This window comes from Geotrypetes seraphini, chromosome 3, assembly GCF_902459505.1.
Source record: "Geotrypetes seraphini chromosome 3, aGeoSer1.1, whole genome shotgun sequence".
NCBI classification, from domain to species: Eukaryota; Metazoa; Chordata; class Amphibia; order Gymnophiona; family Dermophiidae; genus Geotrypetes; species Geotrypetes seraphini.
In genome coordinates this window covers 229,246,297-229,266,151 of record NC_047086.1, presented here as the reverse complement: position 1 = coordinate 229,266,151, position 19,855 = coordinate 229,246,297, and the positions used below count along the sequence as shown (strand labels likewise).

General features: G+C 44.2%; 1 protein-coding gene across 6 annotated transcripts in view; it reads right to left on the bottom strand.

Moving 5' to 3' along the window:
* Nucleotides 1-8,197: 8,197 nt before the first annotated feature.
* The window catches only part of RBMS2 (RNA binding motif single stranded interacting protein 2), a 332,030-nt gene continuing 320,372 nt past the window's right edge, over nucleotides 8,198-19,855 (bottom strand). For all 6 annotated transcript variants that reach the window (XM_033936036.1, XM_033936038.1, XM_033936032.1 and 3 more), the window contains 2 exons: nucleotides 11,688-11,772; nucleotides 8,198-10,368 (listed from right to left, as the gene is read on the bottom strand). In XM_033936036.1, the coding sequence (XP_033791927.1) occupies nucleotides 11,692-11,772 (81 nt within the window). In that variant the 3' untranslated portion in view covers nucleotides 8,198-10,368; nucleotides 11,688-11,691. The remainder of the gene's footprint in view (nucleotides 10,369-11,687; nucleotides 11,773-19,855) is intronic.

The window sequence follows — 19,855 nt, the reverse complement described above, 5'->3', positions numbered from 1 at the left end:
AATGCTATTATTACGGAAGGGGTAGGGGTGAGGGATGCTGAGCCTGAAGACACTGTGGCCTAGATTCACTAAACTCACCGATCAGGATCGTCGTGCGATTCTTGGCCGAGTCCTGCCGAGCAACCGATTCACCACAGAGTCCTCATTCAAATGATCTGATCGGTCGCACACCCCACCGATCACAGCAGAGCAATCCAGACGCATGTGCAGACCATCCTTGGCTGTAGATGCAATCCACACATGCGCTTGCTCTCCGCACAAGCGAAGTCAAAACAAAGGGGGAGGGGTGGCTGCAGTTTACTCGCTGGCCCCATGAGCGGACATTTTCAGGAATGGAACAGAACACGCTTTGCAGCCAGACTACGGAACAGAACCTGCGGGTTAAAAACACAGGCTCACACAGCTTTTTGCACAATATATAAAAAGGGAGATATATAAATACAGTTTTATTTTGATATTGGGATTTTTAGGGTGGCAGAAAGCAGGAGAGGCGGCAAGCAGTCGCTTCATTTTGGATCGGCAAACCCAACCCCGGTGTTTCTTTTTCTGTTTAGTGAATCGATGGCTTCCTACCTATGCATGCCATTTCCCCTCATTTGCATGGGCAGATTGGATCGGGTGGGAGATTGATCGGCCAGGTTAGTGAATCGGGTCAGGAACACTCGCAAAATGGTCGGGACACGATTGCTAAATTTAATGAATCTAGCCCTGTGTGCATACCTTTGTAGAGGAATATTGGCTATGGGTCGGTAATTCGAGATTTCTTCAGGACTAATTCTATGGTCTTTTACTATGGGTGTAATGGTTGTTGTTTTCCAAGCGAGTGGGACGTAAGCGGTAGTTAAGCTTTTGTGAACCAAAGAATGAATAAATGGACCCAAACAGGAGAAAAATTTCTTCAAATATATTGGTGGAATAATCTCGGATTTAACTCCTCTAGGATTTGTATTTTGAAAAGAGAGATGGATATCTTTTATAGTGGGTGTATTCTACCCCCCACCTACAAAATAGCTAGCTTTGAGTTTAGTAGTCTGTGGTGATAGTGGTTTAAGTGTGTTAACCCAGTATGTTTTTTGGTTTTTTTTTTAATATAAAGGTCAATGTATTTGTATTTATATTTTACCTGAATTGTACATCGCTTAGGTATTTAATAAGCGATTTATCAAGCACTAATAAAACTTGGAAACTTGGATTTCCATTTGTTTTTAATACAAACCTAAAAATGGCTTTTTTTTTTTTTTTTTTTTTAACTATCACTCATTTTCAAACTGAACCATCAGTTTCTACAAGCCCAGGAAGAAGAATCCTCAAGCCACCTCACACCTGATTATGTTACTTAACACAGTGGTTCCCAAGTCAGCCGTGGAGTTGCCAGTCAGGTTTTCAGGATATTCACAATGAATAGGCAAATCAAATTCATGCCTAGTCATTGTGGATATGTACTCCAGGCCCTACTACAGACACACTGATTAAAGAGGACACAAAATTTTATATACCAATATGAACTAGAAGACAAACATTTCAAAACCAGAGAAAAAATATACAAAAACTGTAGGGTGTCGCTCTTTGAAGCAATTTAACTGGCTAGAGAGAGCTCCTGTGTAGGCTATGTGTTGATATATATATTCAGTGGACCTTAAACCACTATCACCACAGACTACTAAACTCAAAGCTAGCTATTTTGTAGGTGGGGGGTAGAATCAGATCACATAAAACAGACTTAGGTAATTAAGTGCTGAATATTGCACTAAACTGCATAAAAAAGACTTGGCTGCCTAAACCTCAATACTCAACTCTGGTGCTCGGATGTAGGAATAGCACTGGGAGCAACTAAATAAAAACACATTCACCACCATCAGCTGAATCTTTACCCAATATTTAATACTATGTCCTGCTGAAATGTAGGGGGAAATGCACTAAAATCCTGGTAGGGTTGGCTCATAATGATGGGTGCAAGGAAAAAGAATACCCCCCCCCCCCCAGTACACAGTGGAGACGAAGGAGAACCAACACAAATCAGAGCTATCCACCACAGATTTATTAAATACTTGACAGATGACATATGGTTTGGCTAGAAATAGCCTGCATTAGGAGTCACAAAAGTAAAAGTCTAAGATCAAAGATACATATATTAAAAAAGTATACAAATTTATAAAATAAATATATTTTTCTTGTTTTACAAGAGGAATAAATTATGTCTAAAAAAAATTGCTATATTCTAGGTAATGCACTCCATTTTTTCTTTATGCTCTTTGTAGTTTTGGTTTAAAGGTACATATTCATTCTTAAAAGTTTTTTTGTTTCAATTTCAAATAAATATTTTGGTTTGTCTCTGTTTTTAATGTTTCGTATAATGTTAGTATCACATGTATAGGGTTAAACTTAGTGTGACTCACTCTTATTTCTAATGGTAATTATTTAAAGGCAATTTTTTAGATTACCATACATATATAAAAAGTATAAAATTTTACAAATACATATCTTTGATCTTAGACTATTTCACTTTTGCATGTGTTAATTTATTTATTTAATCACTTATATATTACATACCACTTATATCCTAAGTGGTTTTACATTCACGTATTTTATCATATTTCCCTATCTGTCCTGGTGGACTCAAACTCTTATCTAGTATACCTGGGGCAATGAGGAGATTAAGTGACTTGCCTAAGGTCACAAGGAGCAGCAAAGGATTTGAACCCACTCAGATTGCTGAGGCTGTGGGTTCAAATCCCTCGCTGCTCCTTGTGACCCTGAGCAAGTCACTTAATCCCCTCATTGTCCCAGGTACACTAGATAAGAGTTTGAGCCCACTACCCAGAGTGCTGAGGCTGTAGCTCTAACCCCTGCACACACTCGTATGCATTTTTTATGTTGAATTTTCAGACTCCTGATGTGTTGGTTCTCCTTTGTCTCCACTGTGTGATCATAATGATGGGTGAACAGAGATGCCCAAGTCAAAATAGGCCCGACTCACATTCTTTTACACATCATCTTAACCCATTCTCTTAGGTTGGTTCCTGATATTATAGAAATCATATTCCTTTTAAACTTAAACTGTATGCTAAGAGTAGAGGTTTTTCAGGAGGACGTCCTCACAAGACACCTACCATAGGGATTTTATTCTCCACCTAAAAGTGAGCATAAATAGCTAAGACAATTAGGGAGACTTGGAATTAGATAAAAATCAATGGGTCAATCTTAAGTTCTATTACTATGGATTGAAAAAAATGAAAAAGATTCCGCACTCCCCCATTAGCACATGCCTCCCCCAAAAATCTTCGGAAACAGGAAGCATAAAAGTAACCAAAGTTCTTGTCTAAAAAATAATATAAAACCCAAGAGACAATATTTTAAATAAAAACACCCTCTTTAATAATTTAAAAATAATAAAGTGGAAAAGCCACAAATGTTGAAAACAAAAAGGCCAACAGGAAAAATGTTTTTTAAAAGCTTACTACAATAACTCCAGAGGAAACACTGCACCACCAACTTCCTCACTGCCTGTAGTCAGTGTTTCTCTAGGTGTAGAATAAGGTCAGAACCTATGGTGTATACACCCCTCCTTATAAAAGCACAGCTTCCACATAATAAACATCTAATATTACTGCCTTCAAAACTAAATCTCTAAATTTAAAAAAAATCCTGTTTACAAAAATAATTTTAAAAGTCCTCAAATTGTACATTAGCAAAGTCTTAAAAAACTGAATGCAACTTTAAATTAAGTCTATATAGAATTTTCTGATTAAATTATCATACAGTTCATACAGTCTGCTCTGGTCAGACATTTGAAGCTAGGCCAAGCATTCTGGGACCTGTAGTCCTGCTGCTGTCAATGCAGGAAATGACTATACAGTATATCCAATGCTGCTTCAACACAAGATGTTGAAAAAGAAAGAGGGTTAGCTCTAAGTTGCCCTGTTAAATATGTGAAGAGCTGGCAGATCCAACACTGTCCTTCCCAAAGTTTCACCAATAAGTTTTACTGAAGAGGGAGCTGATGCATTTCCACTCAACCAATACAGGTATCTTCAAAGCAACTGACAAAATTTAGGCTTTTAGCCAAAAGCCTTATGCTAGTCAGTGCTTGTGTGACTGAATACCAGTTTTGGTTTGCCCCAATCTCTTAACACAGATGTCAACTTATTTCCTCGGCTAGCTCCTTACAATGATGCCTGGGTGAGATGCGTCTCCATACATGGCCTCGGGTGAGGAACCCCCTGTGCAACGGGTGTCCATCCAACCCAGCCAGACAATACCAGCTATTTTGCACCTAAGACAAGATGCCATTTGCCTGTATCATACCTATTGCCAGGTGAAATTGCTATCATCTCTCTTTAGCTAAGATGCAGATGTTGGGTTTGAACTATGGTACTATTTTGACATGAATTCAGATATAGTACATTATAAGTGGGTTCCATGTCCTCTCCACCCCACCCCCTTATTGAGAGCATGATGATGTAATGCAACAAACCTTCCCTGTTTTCAATTCTATTAGCAAATTCAGACTTATGTATGGATGCCACTGTACAACATGATGAAGTTAATTAAGACACAGGTTTGCCAGAAAATGAGACACAAACTTAACATCATAAAAGTAACTGACAAAAACTTAAGCAGGGGTGCAAGTCATGGATAGGCTATGGCTCTAATAGTTTGGAGTCAAGCAGAGGCGATGTCGTCAAACATCTAAACTACCTGTTTAGCCATGTTAACATAGGCCTCACCATTAAAAAAAAAAAAAAAAAAGTTTCAGCTATACCACTGAACGTAAAACAGTGGCTGCAGGGCTGTCAGCGCACTGGCAATTTTGGGACTAAAAAGCCACACATGCTGCTCATGACATCAAGGAGAACTATACTACCAGTCTGAGTTCATGCATCAGCATTGTACTGTACGAGGGGGTGCTGAAAAATTCTCAGTCCAACCAACTTCCTAAATTCTAAGCGTTATTTTGCCAAAGTAGCTGAAAATATTATTTTATTTTGCAGAATCGCAATGCTGTTTTTTGACATTGTTTTAGTTCACCGATTGAACCATGTCAATGAAAAAGTATGGAATTTTCAAATGTGGAACTCTGAGCCGTCATTAAGTTCCTATTCCTGCAGAAGAAAACACCAAAGGAAATCCATGAATGTATGATGCAAGTATTGAGTGAGAAATGTCCATCATACTCCACAGTGAAGAAGCGGTGTGCAAATTTTCAGCATGGAGATTTCAAGACCAAAGATGGAGCAAGGTCTGGAGAGGCCTCAAATGGTGTCAACTCCTGAAATTTATTGACCATGTCCATGACCTAATTTTGGCAGATTGGCGAATAGTGGCTAAAACAATTGCTGAGACACTACAGCTATCCAGGGAACGTGTTGGGTATATAATCCATGCGTAGCTGGGTATGCAGAAGCTGTCAGCCAAGTGGGTGCCTAAATGTTTGAATGCTGACGAGAAACCACATCAAGTGGAAACTTCCAAGTTGATTTTGCAGTATTTTCAGTGAGTTGGTGCCAACCTGTTTAACTAGTTACTGCTGATGAAACATGGTTACACCACTATGATTCCGAGACAAAACAACAAACCATGTAATGGCGGCTCTCAGGTTCGCCAAGGAAATTCAAGACCCAAAAGTCAGCAGGAAAAGTCATGGCCACAAGTTTTTCAGAACTAGGAAGGTGTAGTAATGACTATCTTCCATGGGGGCCAAACAGTTAATGCAGAATACTACTGTAACTTGCTGTAGGAAGCACTGAAAGAAAAAAGGCGAGGGAAGCTGTGGAAAGGAGTTCTCTTTTTGCATGAGAATGCACCTGCTCACAAGGCTGGCAAAACGATGGATGTTTTGACACAGTTGGGGTTTCAGTGCATAGACCATCCACTCTACTCACCATTCTTGCTTCAACAATTTTCAAGTGATTCAGAGGTGACTGCAGCAGCGGAGCAGTATTTCAGTGACCAGACATCAGAGTATTTTTTTGGAAGGGTTATAAAAACTTCAGACATGATGTGCCAAGTGTGTTGAACTTAGGGGTGAATATGTGGAATAACTTGTACATAAGTTTCATGTCATTCCCTTCTTGGTTGGGCTGAAAACTTTTCAGCACCCCTCATAACCAGTAGCAGGCGAGAGCAGGCAAGTTTCCACCATCAGTCCTTGCAACCACTCCATCACTAGCAAGTGCATCCCGAAGGAAGGAGCCATACTTTGCTGTGCGGACAGCCCAAGTGACAAGAGCCATCAATCCTAGATACCAGGAAGACAGATCCACCTGGCATGGTTTCTCTGGCCCATGCTGAGGAGGTAATGCTGGACTCGGAACATTTGCTGTGAATGGGGGAGGGACCCAGAGGGTCAAAGGTGCAGCCCAGAAAGACTAAAATATCTAATCCTCCCAAAGGCAACTCAGTTTGATTTTCAACTATCATAATAAGGGTAAGGATTTTGGATTTAGCTCATGGTGGATATATTCATCTACAGTAAGTACTTTCCTGTCCCCAAAGGCCTAAATCTAAATTTGTATCTGAGACAATAGAGGGTTAAGTGCCTTGGCCAATATCACAAGAAGCAGTGGGATTTGAACTAGATTTCTCCACTTCAGCACCGTGAAAAGATTAAGCTGTTACGCCACACTTTTTACAGGTTTCTGTTTATCTATCTCCGTTTCATCCATCAAATCAATCTCTACCTATAATACAGGCTTGCACCACAGTCAAAAACAATGAGATACGTAGCCCTGTCATCATCATCCTATTATCATGTTTACCTTTACAGTATGATCTAGATAGAATATCAGATTTTTCTCTGTGGTTTTTAAGCTTTCCTTCAGATTTTCAGGATAGTCATATGTAGGAGATGTATTTTCACATATTGGAAGTTTGGGACACACTGCACCTGTTCAATATACAATAAGCGCTCTCTCTTTTGGTGGCACGTCTTCAACTGCGCAACTGTTGCTAGGTTGGTTATTTCCAGGTGCTATTTTGAAGTACACTTTGGGAAATATGACAGAAGTGAGACAGTGTAGAGCTGTAATGAAATGTACTGGGAGTGGATTAATTAACTCTCCCAATCCACCAAAACAGGATTTTTTAAACTGGGAGATTGCTCTTTGAAATACAAAATTGGATTGCTCTGCTTGTTTACTGTGCAGAAAAGATAAGTCACATTTAGGGGTGTCATGGCTGTGGGCCTACTTAAATTTCAGCCCAGGCAGAATTGACTTCTGCTTCTTCCAGGCTGCACATTGCAATGACCAGCCACAGCTCTGTTGCGTCACTGGCAGCCCTCATTTTAAAACAAGATTCTCTGGATTAAAAACGTCTGAGAACCCAAAAGTGTTACTTAAACCAGTGCAGGGGGCATAACTACCACTTTTATTTCTTTTATTTTTAACTTAGGCAGTATACTACCTTGGAAAGTGAACTAGCACGGCCACCGCACCATTTCACTCATTTTTAAACTTAAAAATAAGTTTCCTGGTCCCCTCTTCACACTGGGGTACATATCAAAATGATTAACCTGTGATAGAATGCCATCCTCGCAGGCCACTGGCTATTTCAAATATATGTTTTAAAAATGTCAATTCTAGGGCCGTCTTGGAACGTCGATACCAACGTAGTCCAAACCTGCTGACATTAGAAAAAGGTTCAGGCCAGGCTGTGCCGAATGTCAGTGCTTTGCGCAGGAACCTGGAGTCATTACCCACAAATATAAACAGAAATCAAATTTTTAAACATGTTAGTCAGGTTTGGGGGTGCATTTACTACAGAATGCTTTTCATCAACTTTAGTCTTTCCTGGGCATTTATAAACAATGTTCAGCTTTCAATCATTGCTTTTATCTAACTACCAGCCCCAGCATTGTTCTTCTAGAGAGGTTCTCAATTTAAAGACGAAGCAATTAATGACATATTAATCCAAGTTTGCCTCTTACTCCGACAAGCGCTGGGCTCCTAAGTGGTTTCAGGCTGAGACATGTGAGAACATTTATTAAGTGGAAGCCTCAGTAACAAATTAGATAGGCCAAAGAGATTTCTTTGTAAAGTCTGTAGAAAATTAAGGAAGACCACTATTTCTTAAAATGTTACCAGATTCACCTTTTACATCCTTCACACATACCCACACATAACAAACTTCTATCAGGCCAACACCCTTGCTGCAACCTGCAGCACCACAATCCCTGCCAACCTCCAAACATATATTAACAATAATACATCCTCTGCACTTATATATTATTCCTATAGTGTTTCTCTTTTTTTTTGCTCTGATTGTCCAATGCATTGAAACATATTTGCTTAAAAATGTGCTCTATCCAAAGAAATACAATTTTAAAACCCACAAAATCTATAAGACATTAAAAAATATATAAAATTAAAAAAAACAAAAAAAATCAAGTTCTTAATCAATTCTTGGCTTTCAAGATAAAATGTGTTTCCTGGTCACACAAACAGAAAGTGAAGACGGATACGACAGCAAGAAAGCTTGCTGCCCCGAGTCACCTCTAGCATCGCCTGCCTTCTCTTTTATGTACTACGCCCAAAAATGGGGAATCTAGGAGACATGTACAAAAACGGTAGTTAGCCAGCCACTGCTGCAGAAGAATCAAATCAGACTCCCATGTCACCAGGAAGGTTTTGCTCCAGCCCTGGTGTGGTTTGGCGTTTTAACTCTTCGCATTGTCTGGGAAAGAGGAGAAAAACAAGCTTGAATCAAAAGCAAAATGCTCATGGGCTGCTTTGCTCTGCTGCTAAACTGGGGCTAAATGGAGCTCAGAGAAGCAGCCCTCAATGCTGGAGAGTCAGGTTAGTGTTTGAGGTAATTTTAGGAGAAAGCTGAAGAGAACCATGTCGGGACAAAATGAGGGTCTAAGAAGAGGAAATGATGTGTATTAGTTGAGAGGAAAGAGAGAGCAATTTATATTGAGAATCAGAAGTTCATATCACAATCTTTGTCTGAGGTCAGGTGGCCCCAGCATATATCTGTTCTCCCCCAGCACTATGTGGCACCAGCAGACCCACCCCATCTCCCCTAAGAGTTAAGATGACACCAGCAGCTGACATAGAGACATCTTTTCACTCAGCATTTAAAAAAAGAAATCAGCTATTGCAATACACTGGAAGGTAGGCAACTTCAAAGACTACTCCCTTTGGAGCTTATAGATAGAGGCTGTGCCCCTGTTTAGTTATTAAAGCCTCTTATCAGTCAAGACGAGTCACTCAAAGAAACCCCCCCCCCAAAAAAAAACAACAACAAAAAAAAAACCCAACTTGGTGGTGGCTTAAATCAATGTGCGTGCTCTGTGTCCCAGTCACCCTCTCCCTCCACCCTTTTGCCTATTTGGGGGTCACTTTGCCAACAAAAAGTTCCAACTTGGGCCACTTGACACACTTCCTTAGTACAGTGTGAAACTGGCCCCTGCCACCCTCTCCCTATTGCCACAGATTCCAAGCTGGATCATTCCACTAGTGATTGACCAACAATGGTGCAGAGGCAGGAAAGCAACATCCATGGTACAACAAACAAGAACATTAAAAAAAAAAAAAATCCCAAGCAAGATCTGAAGGAGCAAATGGAGACGAGGGGGGAGTTCAGGGTTGAAATCGCACATCAAGCAACAACATGGGCCCTCAAGTAACACGCTACACTCCATGTAAAGTTTCCATTCTCGAGCAAAAGGTTCTGCCACCGCATCCTCCTTGTCTGTGAAAAAGTCACTAATTTCCAACACTTAGTGTTTGTTCTTTATAAAATAAAGAATAAAAAAATAAAAAAATAGCATCTTTGCTATAGCTGAAGCTTCCCAGCATCAGGAGAGAGGGCCGAGGGTAGGAAATGCAGTCTTCTGTACAAAATTCATAGCTTTAAAAACAAAAATAAAACAAAAATCCTCAAACACACATCAAAAAGAACAGTTTGCATATCTTTCATTCCTAAAGATGAGCTTTAAAACAAAGACAAAAAAGTACAAGGTAAAGGATGATGGAAAAGTAAAAACAATTATTTTGCTCTTTTGCATCAAAAATGATTTCAAATGTTGTAGGGGGGAAAGAACTGTTAAAAGCTTAGGTGATTGAATATTTTCTTTTAAAAAAATGTCCTCTCATGAAAACAGACTTCTGTGGTGTTTTATTGTCTCTTTCTTGGGAGGGAAGAAGGGCATATGTCTCTGTTTTCTTCAGTTCATCTCCTTTGGTGCCTCAGTGTAGAAAGTCTATTGCAGTTTACCAAAAAAAATGTTTCTTTGCAAAAGAAAGAAAAAAATATCAGTTTTTTAAATTTCCTCCAATGTTCAGCCAGCATAAGAAAAAACCATGGTAGGCTGTGGAAGTTGCAGGATCAAACCTCGGCTGCCTGGTACTTCTTACTGCAACAAACCTACAAGAGAATTAACAAGTTAAAATTATTCATTTTTACTTTAAACCAGTGTTTCTCAACTCGGTCCTGGAGTACCCCCCCCCCTTGCCAGTCAGATTTTCAGGATATCCACAATGAATTTGCATAAACTTGATTTGCATACACTGCCTCCTTTATATGCAAATTTCTTTCATGCATATTCATTGTGGATATCCTGAAAACCTGACTGGCAAGGGGCGGGTACTCCAGGACCGAGTTGAGAAACACTGCTTTAAACCATTTAACATTATTTGGCAACACATGTAAAACTGCCATGCCAATGTTATCTGCATCTGAAAAAAAAAAACCAAAAACAACCTTAAGGGGTTGCTATTAGAGAATGATACAGTGATGGGGACAGAGCCTGTGGGGATGGGGACAAATTTTGTCTCCCTGTCATTCTCTAGTTCAGTGGTTCCCAACCCTGTTCTGGAGGACCACCAGCCAGTCAGGTTCTCAGGATAGCCCTAATGAATATGTATGAGAGTGATTTGCATATAATGGAGGTGACAGGCATGCAAATCTGCCCCATGCATATTCATTAGGGCTATCCTGAGAACCTGACTGGCTGGTGGTTCTCCAGGAGAGGGTTGGGAACCACTGCTCTAGTTGATATTCAGCCAGCAGCAGCCAGTTTGATTTTCTTGTTTGTTTAAGCTGCTATGGCATTATTTCCAGATTCAGTGCCAGGCCATGTCCGGGTACCAACATTGAATATCTGGGTTTATTCAGTTATGTGCGATATTCAGCACTTAATCACATAAGCAACATCACAAAGATTGAACTAGCTTTTATGCGGTCCGATTTAACCTCTAAACTTATCGGGTTAAGTGTTCAGCATTTAACTGCCTAAGTGCCGCCCACAAAATTAGTCAGCTTTTGAGTTTAGATATCTATGGTGATATTCAACTGGTTAAGTGCCACCAAATATCAGTAGATAGGCCCACACAAGCAATTTAACTGGCCAGGTGCCATTTCTGGCCAGTTAAATCGCTTTGAATATCAATCCCTACTATTTTTTATCAGGGGTGTGGAGATCCCTACATTATCTTCCTCACTATGGTTACCCAGGAGAAAAAAAGAAGGTGAGAAAATTGAAATAAAGTACAAACTATGATCATAAACACTACGCCTGAAAAGTGCCCGAGTCTCCAAAGCCAAAAAGGATAAAACCTTTCATGAACCCCCACCCTATTGCTAGCCTCTGCCAAACCCCCTTTACTTTCAGTACTGGTAAGAGCATCCGTAGAATTGGAATCAATCTGGTCTTATTCCCTTGTGTGTTATCGTTAGCCAGTTACCTCGTTACTTGTTATATTGATAGGAGTAGGCCGTATGATCTGTGGCTGTCTCTACTGCAACTTGTTGCTGCTGAACGCTGGTCTCCTACAGATGAGAGACAGGTAACAAATGTCACAGGGCCACGAAAAAGCACAGTTACTTACCGTAACAGGTGTTATCCAGGGGCAACAGGCAGATATTCTTAACGCATGGGTGACATCACCGACGGAGCCCCGGTACGGACCTTTTTAACTAGAAAGTTCTAGTTGGCCGCACCGCACATGCGCGAGTGCCTTCCCGCCCGACGGAGGAGAGCGTGGTCCCCAGTTAAGATAAGCCAGCTAAGAAGCCAACCCGGGGAGGAGGGTGGGACGTAAGAATATCTGTCTGCTGTCCCTGGATAACACCTGTTACGGTAAGTAACTGTGCTTTATCCCAGGACAAGCAGGCAGCATATTCTTAATGCATGGGTGACCTCCAAGCTAACAGAGAGGGAGGAGGGATGGTTGGCCATTAGGAAAATAAATTTTGTAACACAGATTGGCCGAAGTGTCCATCCCGTCTGGAGAAGGCATCCAGACAGTAGTGAGTAGTGAACGTGTGAACTGAGGACCAAGTGGCAGCCTTGCAGATTTCCTCGATGGGCGTGGAACGGAGGAAAGCCACAGAAGCAGCCATAGCTCTGACCCTGTGGACCGTGACAGCACCTTCCAGTGAGAGACCGGCCCGAGCATAACAGAACGCAATACAGGCAGCAAGCCAGTTGGAAAGCGTCCGTTTAGAGACAGGACGACCTAGACGGTTAGGATCGAAGGTCAGAAAGAGCTGAGGGGACGAGCGGTGAGCCCTGGTACGGTCAAGGTAGTATGCAAGGGCACGCTTACAATCCAGCGTGTGCAACGCCTGTTCCCCAGGATGATAATGGGGTTTAAGGAAAAAGACAGGCAACACAATGGACTGGTTGAGGTGAAAAACCGAGACCACCTTGGGAAGGAATTTAGGATGGGTACGCAGAACCACCTTGTCATGGTGAAAAACAGTGAACGGTGGATCGGCGACCAATGCATGCATCTCACTAACCCTCCTGGCAGAGGTGATGGCAATGAGGAAAAGCACCTTCCATATCAGAAGTTTGAGAGAAGTTGTGGCAAGAGGCTCAAAAGGGGGTTTCATGAGGGCTGATAAAACCACATTCAGGTCCCAGACGACAGGAGGAGGCTTCAGAGGTGGTTTGACATTGAAGAGGCCTCTCATGAACCGGGAAACCAGTGGATGAGCCGTGAGAGGTTTTCCGAGGATAGGCTCATGAAACGCAGTGATGGCACTGAGGTGGACTCTGACTGAGGTAGACTTGAGGCCAGCGTCGGACAGAGAGAGCAAATAGTCCAGTACGGTTTCCACCGCTAATGAGGTGGGATCGTGATGATGCAGTAGACACCAAGAGGAGAACCTGGTCCACTTCTGATGGTAACATTGGAGGGTGGCCGGTTTCCTGGAGGCATCCAAAATGCAACGGACAGGCTGAGACAGACTCTCTGGAGAGGTCAGCCCGAGAGAAACCAAGCTGTCAGGTGGAGCGAAGACAGATTGGGATGTAGTAGAGACTGACGGTGCTGCGTAAGTAGAGTAGGAAACACAGGAAGAGGAATGGGCTCCCTGGAGCTGAGCTGAAGCAGGAGGGAGAACCAGTGTTGGCGTTGCCACCGAGGAGCGATGAGAATCATGGTGGCCCTGTCCCTGCGGAGTTTGGATAACGTCCGCAACATCAGAGGCAGTGGAGGAAAGGCATAGAGGAACCGATCCGTCCAGTCGAGCAGGAATGCATCTGGGGTCAGACGATGAGGAGAGAAGAGTCTGGAACAGAACTGGGGCAGCTGATGGTTGTGAGGCGCTGCAAAGAGGTCCACCTGCGGAGTGCCCCAGCGAGCAAAGATGGAGTGGAGTGTTGAAGGGTCCAGAGTCCACTCGTGAGGTTGAAGGATGCGGCTGAGATTGTCGGCCAGGGAGTTCTGTTCGCTCTGGATATAGACAGCCTTGAGGAAGAGATTGCGGGCCGTGGCCCAGGTCCAGATGCTGAGAGCCTCCTGACAAAGGAGGCGAGATCCGGTGCCGCCTTGCTTGTTTATGTAGTACATGGCGACTTGATTGTCTGTGCACAGGAGAAGAACCTGAGGGCAGAGAAGGTGCTGGAAGGCCTTGAGAGCATAGAACATGGCTCTGAGTTCCAGGAAATTGATGTGATGTTGACGCTCTTGAGGGGTCCAGAGTCCCTGGGTGCGGAGATCTCCCAGGTGAGCTCCCCACGCATAGGGGGAGGCATCCGTGGTTATGATCATGGAGTGAGGGGGTAGATGAAAGAGTAGACCCCTGGAAAGATTTGAGGAGTTCAACCACCATTGAAGAGATTGCTGAAGAGACGATGTCACAGAGATGGGATGAGAAAGAAGATCCGTGGTCTGTGACCATTGGTTGGCAAGAGTCCATTGAGGTGTCCTGAGGTGGAGTTGCGCCAGAGGAAGCACCTGGACCGTCGAGGCCATGTGGCCCAGGAGGACCATCATCTGTCGGGCAGGAATGGAGTGATGAAGGAGCACCTGACGACAGAGGTGGAGCAGGGTCCGTTGACGGTCGGAGGGGAGAAACGCCCTCATTAGTGTGGTGTCGAGAACTGCTCCAATGAACTGAAGTCGCTGTGTGGGAAGCAGATGCGACTTGGGGTAGTTGATCTCGAACCCCAGGAGATGGAGGAAAGAGATGGTGTGATGAGTGGCTTGTAGCACAAGTGGAGACGTAGGTGCTTTCACCAACCAATCGTCCAAGTAGGGGAACACCTGGAGGTTGTGAGACCTGAGGAAGGCCGCCACCACAATAAGGCACTTGGTGAACACCCTGGGCGATGAAGCGAGGCCAAAAGGTAGCACTTTGTACTGATAGTGACGGTGCTGTATCTGAAACCGTAGGTAGCGACGTGAAGTCGGATTGATTGGGATGTGAGTGTAGGCCTCTTTGAGGTCCAGGGAACATAGCCAGTCGTGTTGAGAGAGAAGAGGGTAAAGCGTGGCAAGGGAGAGCATTCTGAACTTCTCCTTGACCAGACACTTGTTGAGGTCCCTGAGATCGAAGATGGGACGAAGGTCTCCTGTCTTCTTGGGAACCAGGAAGTAGCGGGAGTAGAATCCCTGACCCCTTTGGTCCGGAGGTACCTCTTCGATGGCATTGAGAAGAAGGAGGGATTGGACCTCCCTCAGGAGGAGGGGGGTTTGGGAGGAGTGAGAAGCAGACTCTGCGGGAGGATAGTCTGGTGGAAGAGTCTGGAAGTTGAGAGAGTAGCCGTGGCGAATGATGTTGAGGACCCATTGGTCTGATGTGATGACCTCCCAACGGCTGAGGAAGATTTGGAGGCGACCTCCGATAGGCTGAGGAAGAGGCAATGATGATGGGAAACTGGCTATGCCCTGGAGGAAAAAGTCAAAAGGGCTGAGATGGTTTTGACGGAGGGAGAGGCTTGACAGGTTGGTGAGACTGTGAGCGAGCCTGAGATTGATGCTGTTGACGAGGTCAGTGAGGCTGCTGTTGAGGCGGGTTGAGAGGTCTGGCCGAGAACCTGCGCTGGTAGGAAGACTGCTGTCTGTAGGTGCGAGCAGGTGGAGTCTTCTTTTTAGGTTTAATCAGAGTGTCCCACCTGGTCTCATGTGCTGAGAGTTTCTGGGTTGTTGAATCCAGGGACTCTCCGAAGAGTTCATCACCCAGACAAGGTGCGTTAGCCAGGCGGTCCTGGTGGTTAATGTCCAGGTCAGAGACTCTCAGCCATGTCAAACGTCGCATGGCCATCGCCATGGCAGATGCGCGAGAGGTCAGCTCAAATGAGTCGTAGATGGAGCGAACCATGAATTTCCTGAGTTGGAAGAGGCTGGAAATATGTTGCTGGAAAAGAGGGACCTTACGTTCAGGAAGGTATTTCTGTAAGGAGGAGAGCTGTTGCACCAGATGCTTCATGTAGAAGGAGAAGTGGAAGGTGTAGTTGTTGGCTCTATTGGCTAACATGGCATTTTGGAAAAGGCGCTTACCAAATTTATCCATGGTTTTTCCCTCTCTGCCAGGAGGGGTGGAGGCATATACACTGGAACCCTGAGATTTTTTCAAAGTAGAATCCACCAGGAGAGACTCGTGGGGCAATTGAGGTTTATCAAACCCTGGGATTGGAATAACCCGGTACAAGCTATCCAATTTACGAGGGGCTCCAGGAACCGTGAGGGGAGCTTCCCAGTTTTTATAGAAAGTTTCCCGTAAGATGTCGTGGACGGGCAACTTCAGAAATTCTTTGGGAGGTTGCTCAAAGTCTAGGGCATCGAGGAAAGCCTGAGACTTTTTAGAGTCGGACTCTAAGGGAATGGAAAGAGCTGCTGACATCTCCCTAAGGAATTTGGAGAAAGAGGATTGCTCTGGTTTGGAGACGGTGTCGGTCATGGAGGGTTCTTCATCGGTTGACAAAGCGTCCTCCTCGGTACCGTGAGGGGAGTCTTCCCACAAATCTGGGTCCCTAATGTCGGGGTGCGTACGTTTGGACATCGGTGTGGAGGGCTCGGCATGGCGGGTCTTTGAAAGAGATTTGCCTGAGCGCACCGAGGCTGTACCGGGTGAGGAAGACCGATGTCGTTCCTGGGACCGGACAGGGTCAGCAGCATCACGGGTATGTACTGTAGGTGTTTCTGCCAAGAGCACCGGCATGGAAGTATTAATCGGTACCGAGGGGGTCGACACCGATGGGACAGTGTAAGGCTCGGACCGGACCCGTACCGGAAGGTGCGGTGCAAGCAACGCCGGCAACAGTTGTTGGAGCTGTTGTTGCAGCTGCTCCTGTAACTGTGTTTAGAGTATGGCCGCGATGCGGTTGTCCAAGGGAGGCACCGGTACCGCTTTTTTCTTCTTCGGTACCATAGGTGCCGCTCTACGCTCCGGCGATGAGGAGGCCGATGATGAGGCACTCACCGAGATCGGAGCGGAGCGTTTGCGGGGCCGGTGCGGTGCCGGGAGGGCCGGTGTCGCAACCATGGCAGGAGGGCGCTCAAGGGAAGTGGGAGGCTTCTTAGCCGGCTTACCTGGGCCCAACGACCCTGAGGAAGGGTCCGGTGGTGTCGATGTCTTCGGTGCCGACTTTTGTGGTGCCGCCGACGTCGCAGCCGGTTCCATGGCAGATCCGGTACCAAACAAAATATTTTGCTGGATCTGCCGATTTTTCAAAGTACGCTTTTTAAGCGTAGCACAGCGGGTGCAGGTGTCAGCCCGATGCTCTGGACCCAAGCACTGGAGGCACCAATTGTGTGGGTCGGTGAGGGAGATCGGGCGTGCACACCGCTGGCACTTCTTAAAACCCGGTTGAGAGGGCATGAATGGAAACACGGCCTTCGCAAAATCGAACCCAGAGGCCTGTATGGTGGCAATAGGCCCCGCCGGGGCCGGCCTGAAAAAACAAGGAAAACTCGATGAGTTGTTTTTTTTTTAAACAAAAATAAAGGGAATCTGATAAGAAAAAAGGGAAAAAGGTGAAAAAATACGCGAGCGGGAAGGCAAAAATTAGTTTTTCAACGGCCGTTGAAAACATGCGTCTTTTTCGCTCCGCGGAAACGAAGAAACTGGGGACCACGCTCTCCTCCGTCGGGCGGGAAGGCACTCGCGCATGCGCGATGCGGCCAACTAGAACTTTCTAGTTAAAAAGGTCCGTACCGGGGCTCCGTCGGTGACGTCACCCATGCGTTAAGAATATGCTGCCTGCTTGTCCTGGGATAAGACAGATTACCCTGACAATATAGAATTACACAGCACCAGCACCTGTGGATCTAGCTCTGCTTTACATGATCAAGCATGCTGAAAAGGGTCACAGATGGTCAGCTGAAGGAATGCTAGCTGGCTTATGTCCCACCGATAGAGATAGGCGAGACCCTTAGAAAGGAAACAGTGAGCCATTGTTTGTGAACTCAATGAGTTCTTCTAGATTTCTCCAGCATGGGGAAAGAGGACCATTAGAAACAGCTACATTGCTTAGGATAGGCAACACAATCATCTTCTTGAAACTCTCTTTGCTCTAAGATGGGGAAACAATTCTACATTTTACTCAAGCAGCCCAAGGAATCAGGAAATCCCCCCTCCTCAGAGCCCTTCACCAATACTTGGCTCATCCACAGGTCATGATGTGATTTCCCCACATCTGTCTCAGCCATGTAGTCACACTGCCATTTTTGAGGGAGACAAAGCCCATAGTGTGTGTGTGTGGGGGAGAGGATCCATAAAATTTTGCCCCACTCCTTGCTATCCCCCAACACACGGTGACCCCAAATACCTGTGACTGCTCATTGGTGGCGGTGATCCCCAAGCACCCACCAGCTGAAGAGGTTCTTCTCTGGCGTTCTGTCTTTCAGCAGCATTTTCTATGGGGACTGCCACCGCTACTACCCCAGGCTGGGCTTGTCCTGCCCCTGTGCATGCATGAAAACTGAGCATGCGTATGGTACCCCCCCCCCATACATACACACACTGCACATGCTTGTTTTCACAAAAAGCAAAGTTGCTTACCTGTAACAGGTGTTATCCTAGGACAAGCAGGCAGCATAATCTCACAATGAGATTCTACTTCGATGCATTGTCATTCAAAATCTAGGCACTGAGATTCTGCATCGATGAATTGACGTTCATCTTCTAATCAACGGGGAAATTCTTCAAAGCGTCAACATTCTTTAGCTAAGCATTGGTGATCCCCATCTAAATGTCGATGTTCCCAATCAAAATATTCTTCTAGATACCGACGCTCTGGCTCCTCCATATGGATATGGATCAAGACTCAGATTTTAATATCAGACCAATTTGGTTCAGAGTGTGTTTGGGGGGGTGAGTTATCAGCTCCTGAAACACATGGTATACCTTCTGAGCCCTCACCAGCACCACCTAGGAGAAGATCTCCTCCAGAAAGTCTGTCTTTCACTAGATACATAAGACAATTGGGGAAAGAACTTCCAGTTAAATTAGCAGACTTGGAACCAAGAGCTGAGCATTTAGAAGCTTTAGATTTTGATGAGCCACCACAAGAACCTTTGAAGTTGTCTCTTCATCCATCGTTAAAAGAATCCTTATTAAAAAAAAATTGGGAGACTCCAATGGCAGTAATCATTGCTCCTAGAAAGTTGGATCATGTCCAGGCTTTGATAAACCACAACTTCAACATCAATAGTTGTTGGTAGAATCTACCCCGAAGAAAACATCTAGTACTAGGGTCTATGCTTCAGCTCCACCAGGTCATGAAGGCAGAACCATGGATAAGTTTGGACGATGTTTATATTAGAACTCTATATTAGCCAACAGTTTTAAATTACAATTTTTCATGTCTTTTATTTGAAACAATTGGCAAACAAAATTTTTGAGTTTGAACAATATATCTCACCAGCTCAACTGTCAGATTTTAAACATGCAGCTCATGCTCTAACCTAATCAAGAAAATATTTGGCTTCCACCTCATTTGATACCTTTGAATTAACATCTAGGGCTTCATCAATGGCTATAGTTATGAGATGCTTAACTTGATTGCAAGCCTCTAATTTGGACCTCAACCTTCAGGATCGCCTATCAAACATTCCATGTGTTGGGGAAGAACTATTTGGTGAAAAAGTAAGTCTGCTACACAAAAATTCTCTCTCCATGAGCAGAGCTGGAACACACTCAATAAAACCAAAAGACCTCAATATAAAAAAAACTATTTCAGAAATCATCTTCTTCTTATAAGAGAAGATACTCTGCTTCTTCGGCATCAGCAAGACCACCACCTCAAAAGAGGCAGAGACAACAAAAACCACTTGTCAACCCAACATCATCTCAAAAACTAGCAGAGTCTTTTTGACCTGCTTCTAGAGAGCATAGTCAAATTAAAAACCTTAAAGTCTCTTCCTCTTCCCATCGGAGGTTGTCTACCGGCATTTTATCCACATTGGACTCTCATCACCACAGATAAGTGGATTTTAAAAGTCATAAAGGAAGGTTATTCTCTTCATTTCGTTTCTATCCTACCAAATTTCCCTCCAAGAGAGTCCTCTCTCATCTCAACAGATGACCCTTCTACTTCAGGAAAGAATCTTTACTTCAACTAAATGCCATAGATAAAGTTCCTCATGCCCCCTCCCAAATCAGGACTCAATATATTTTT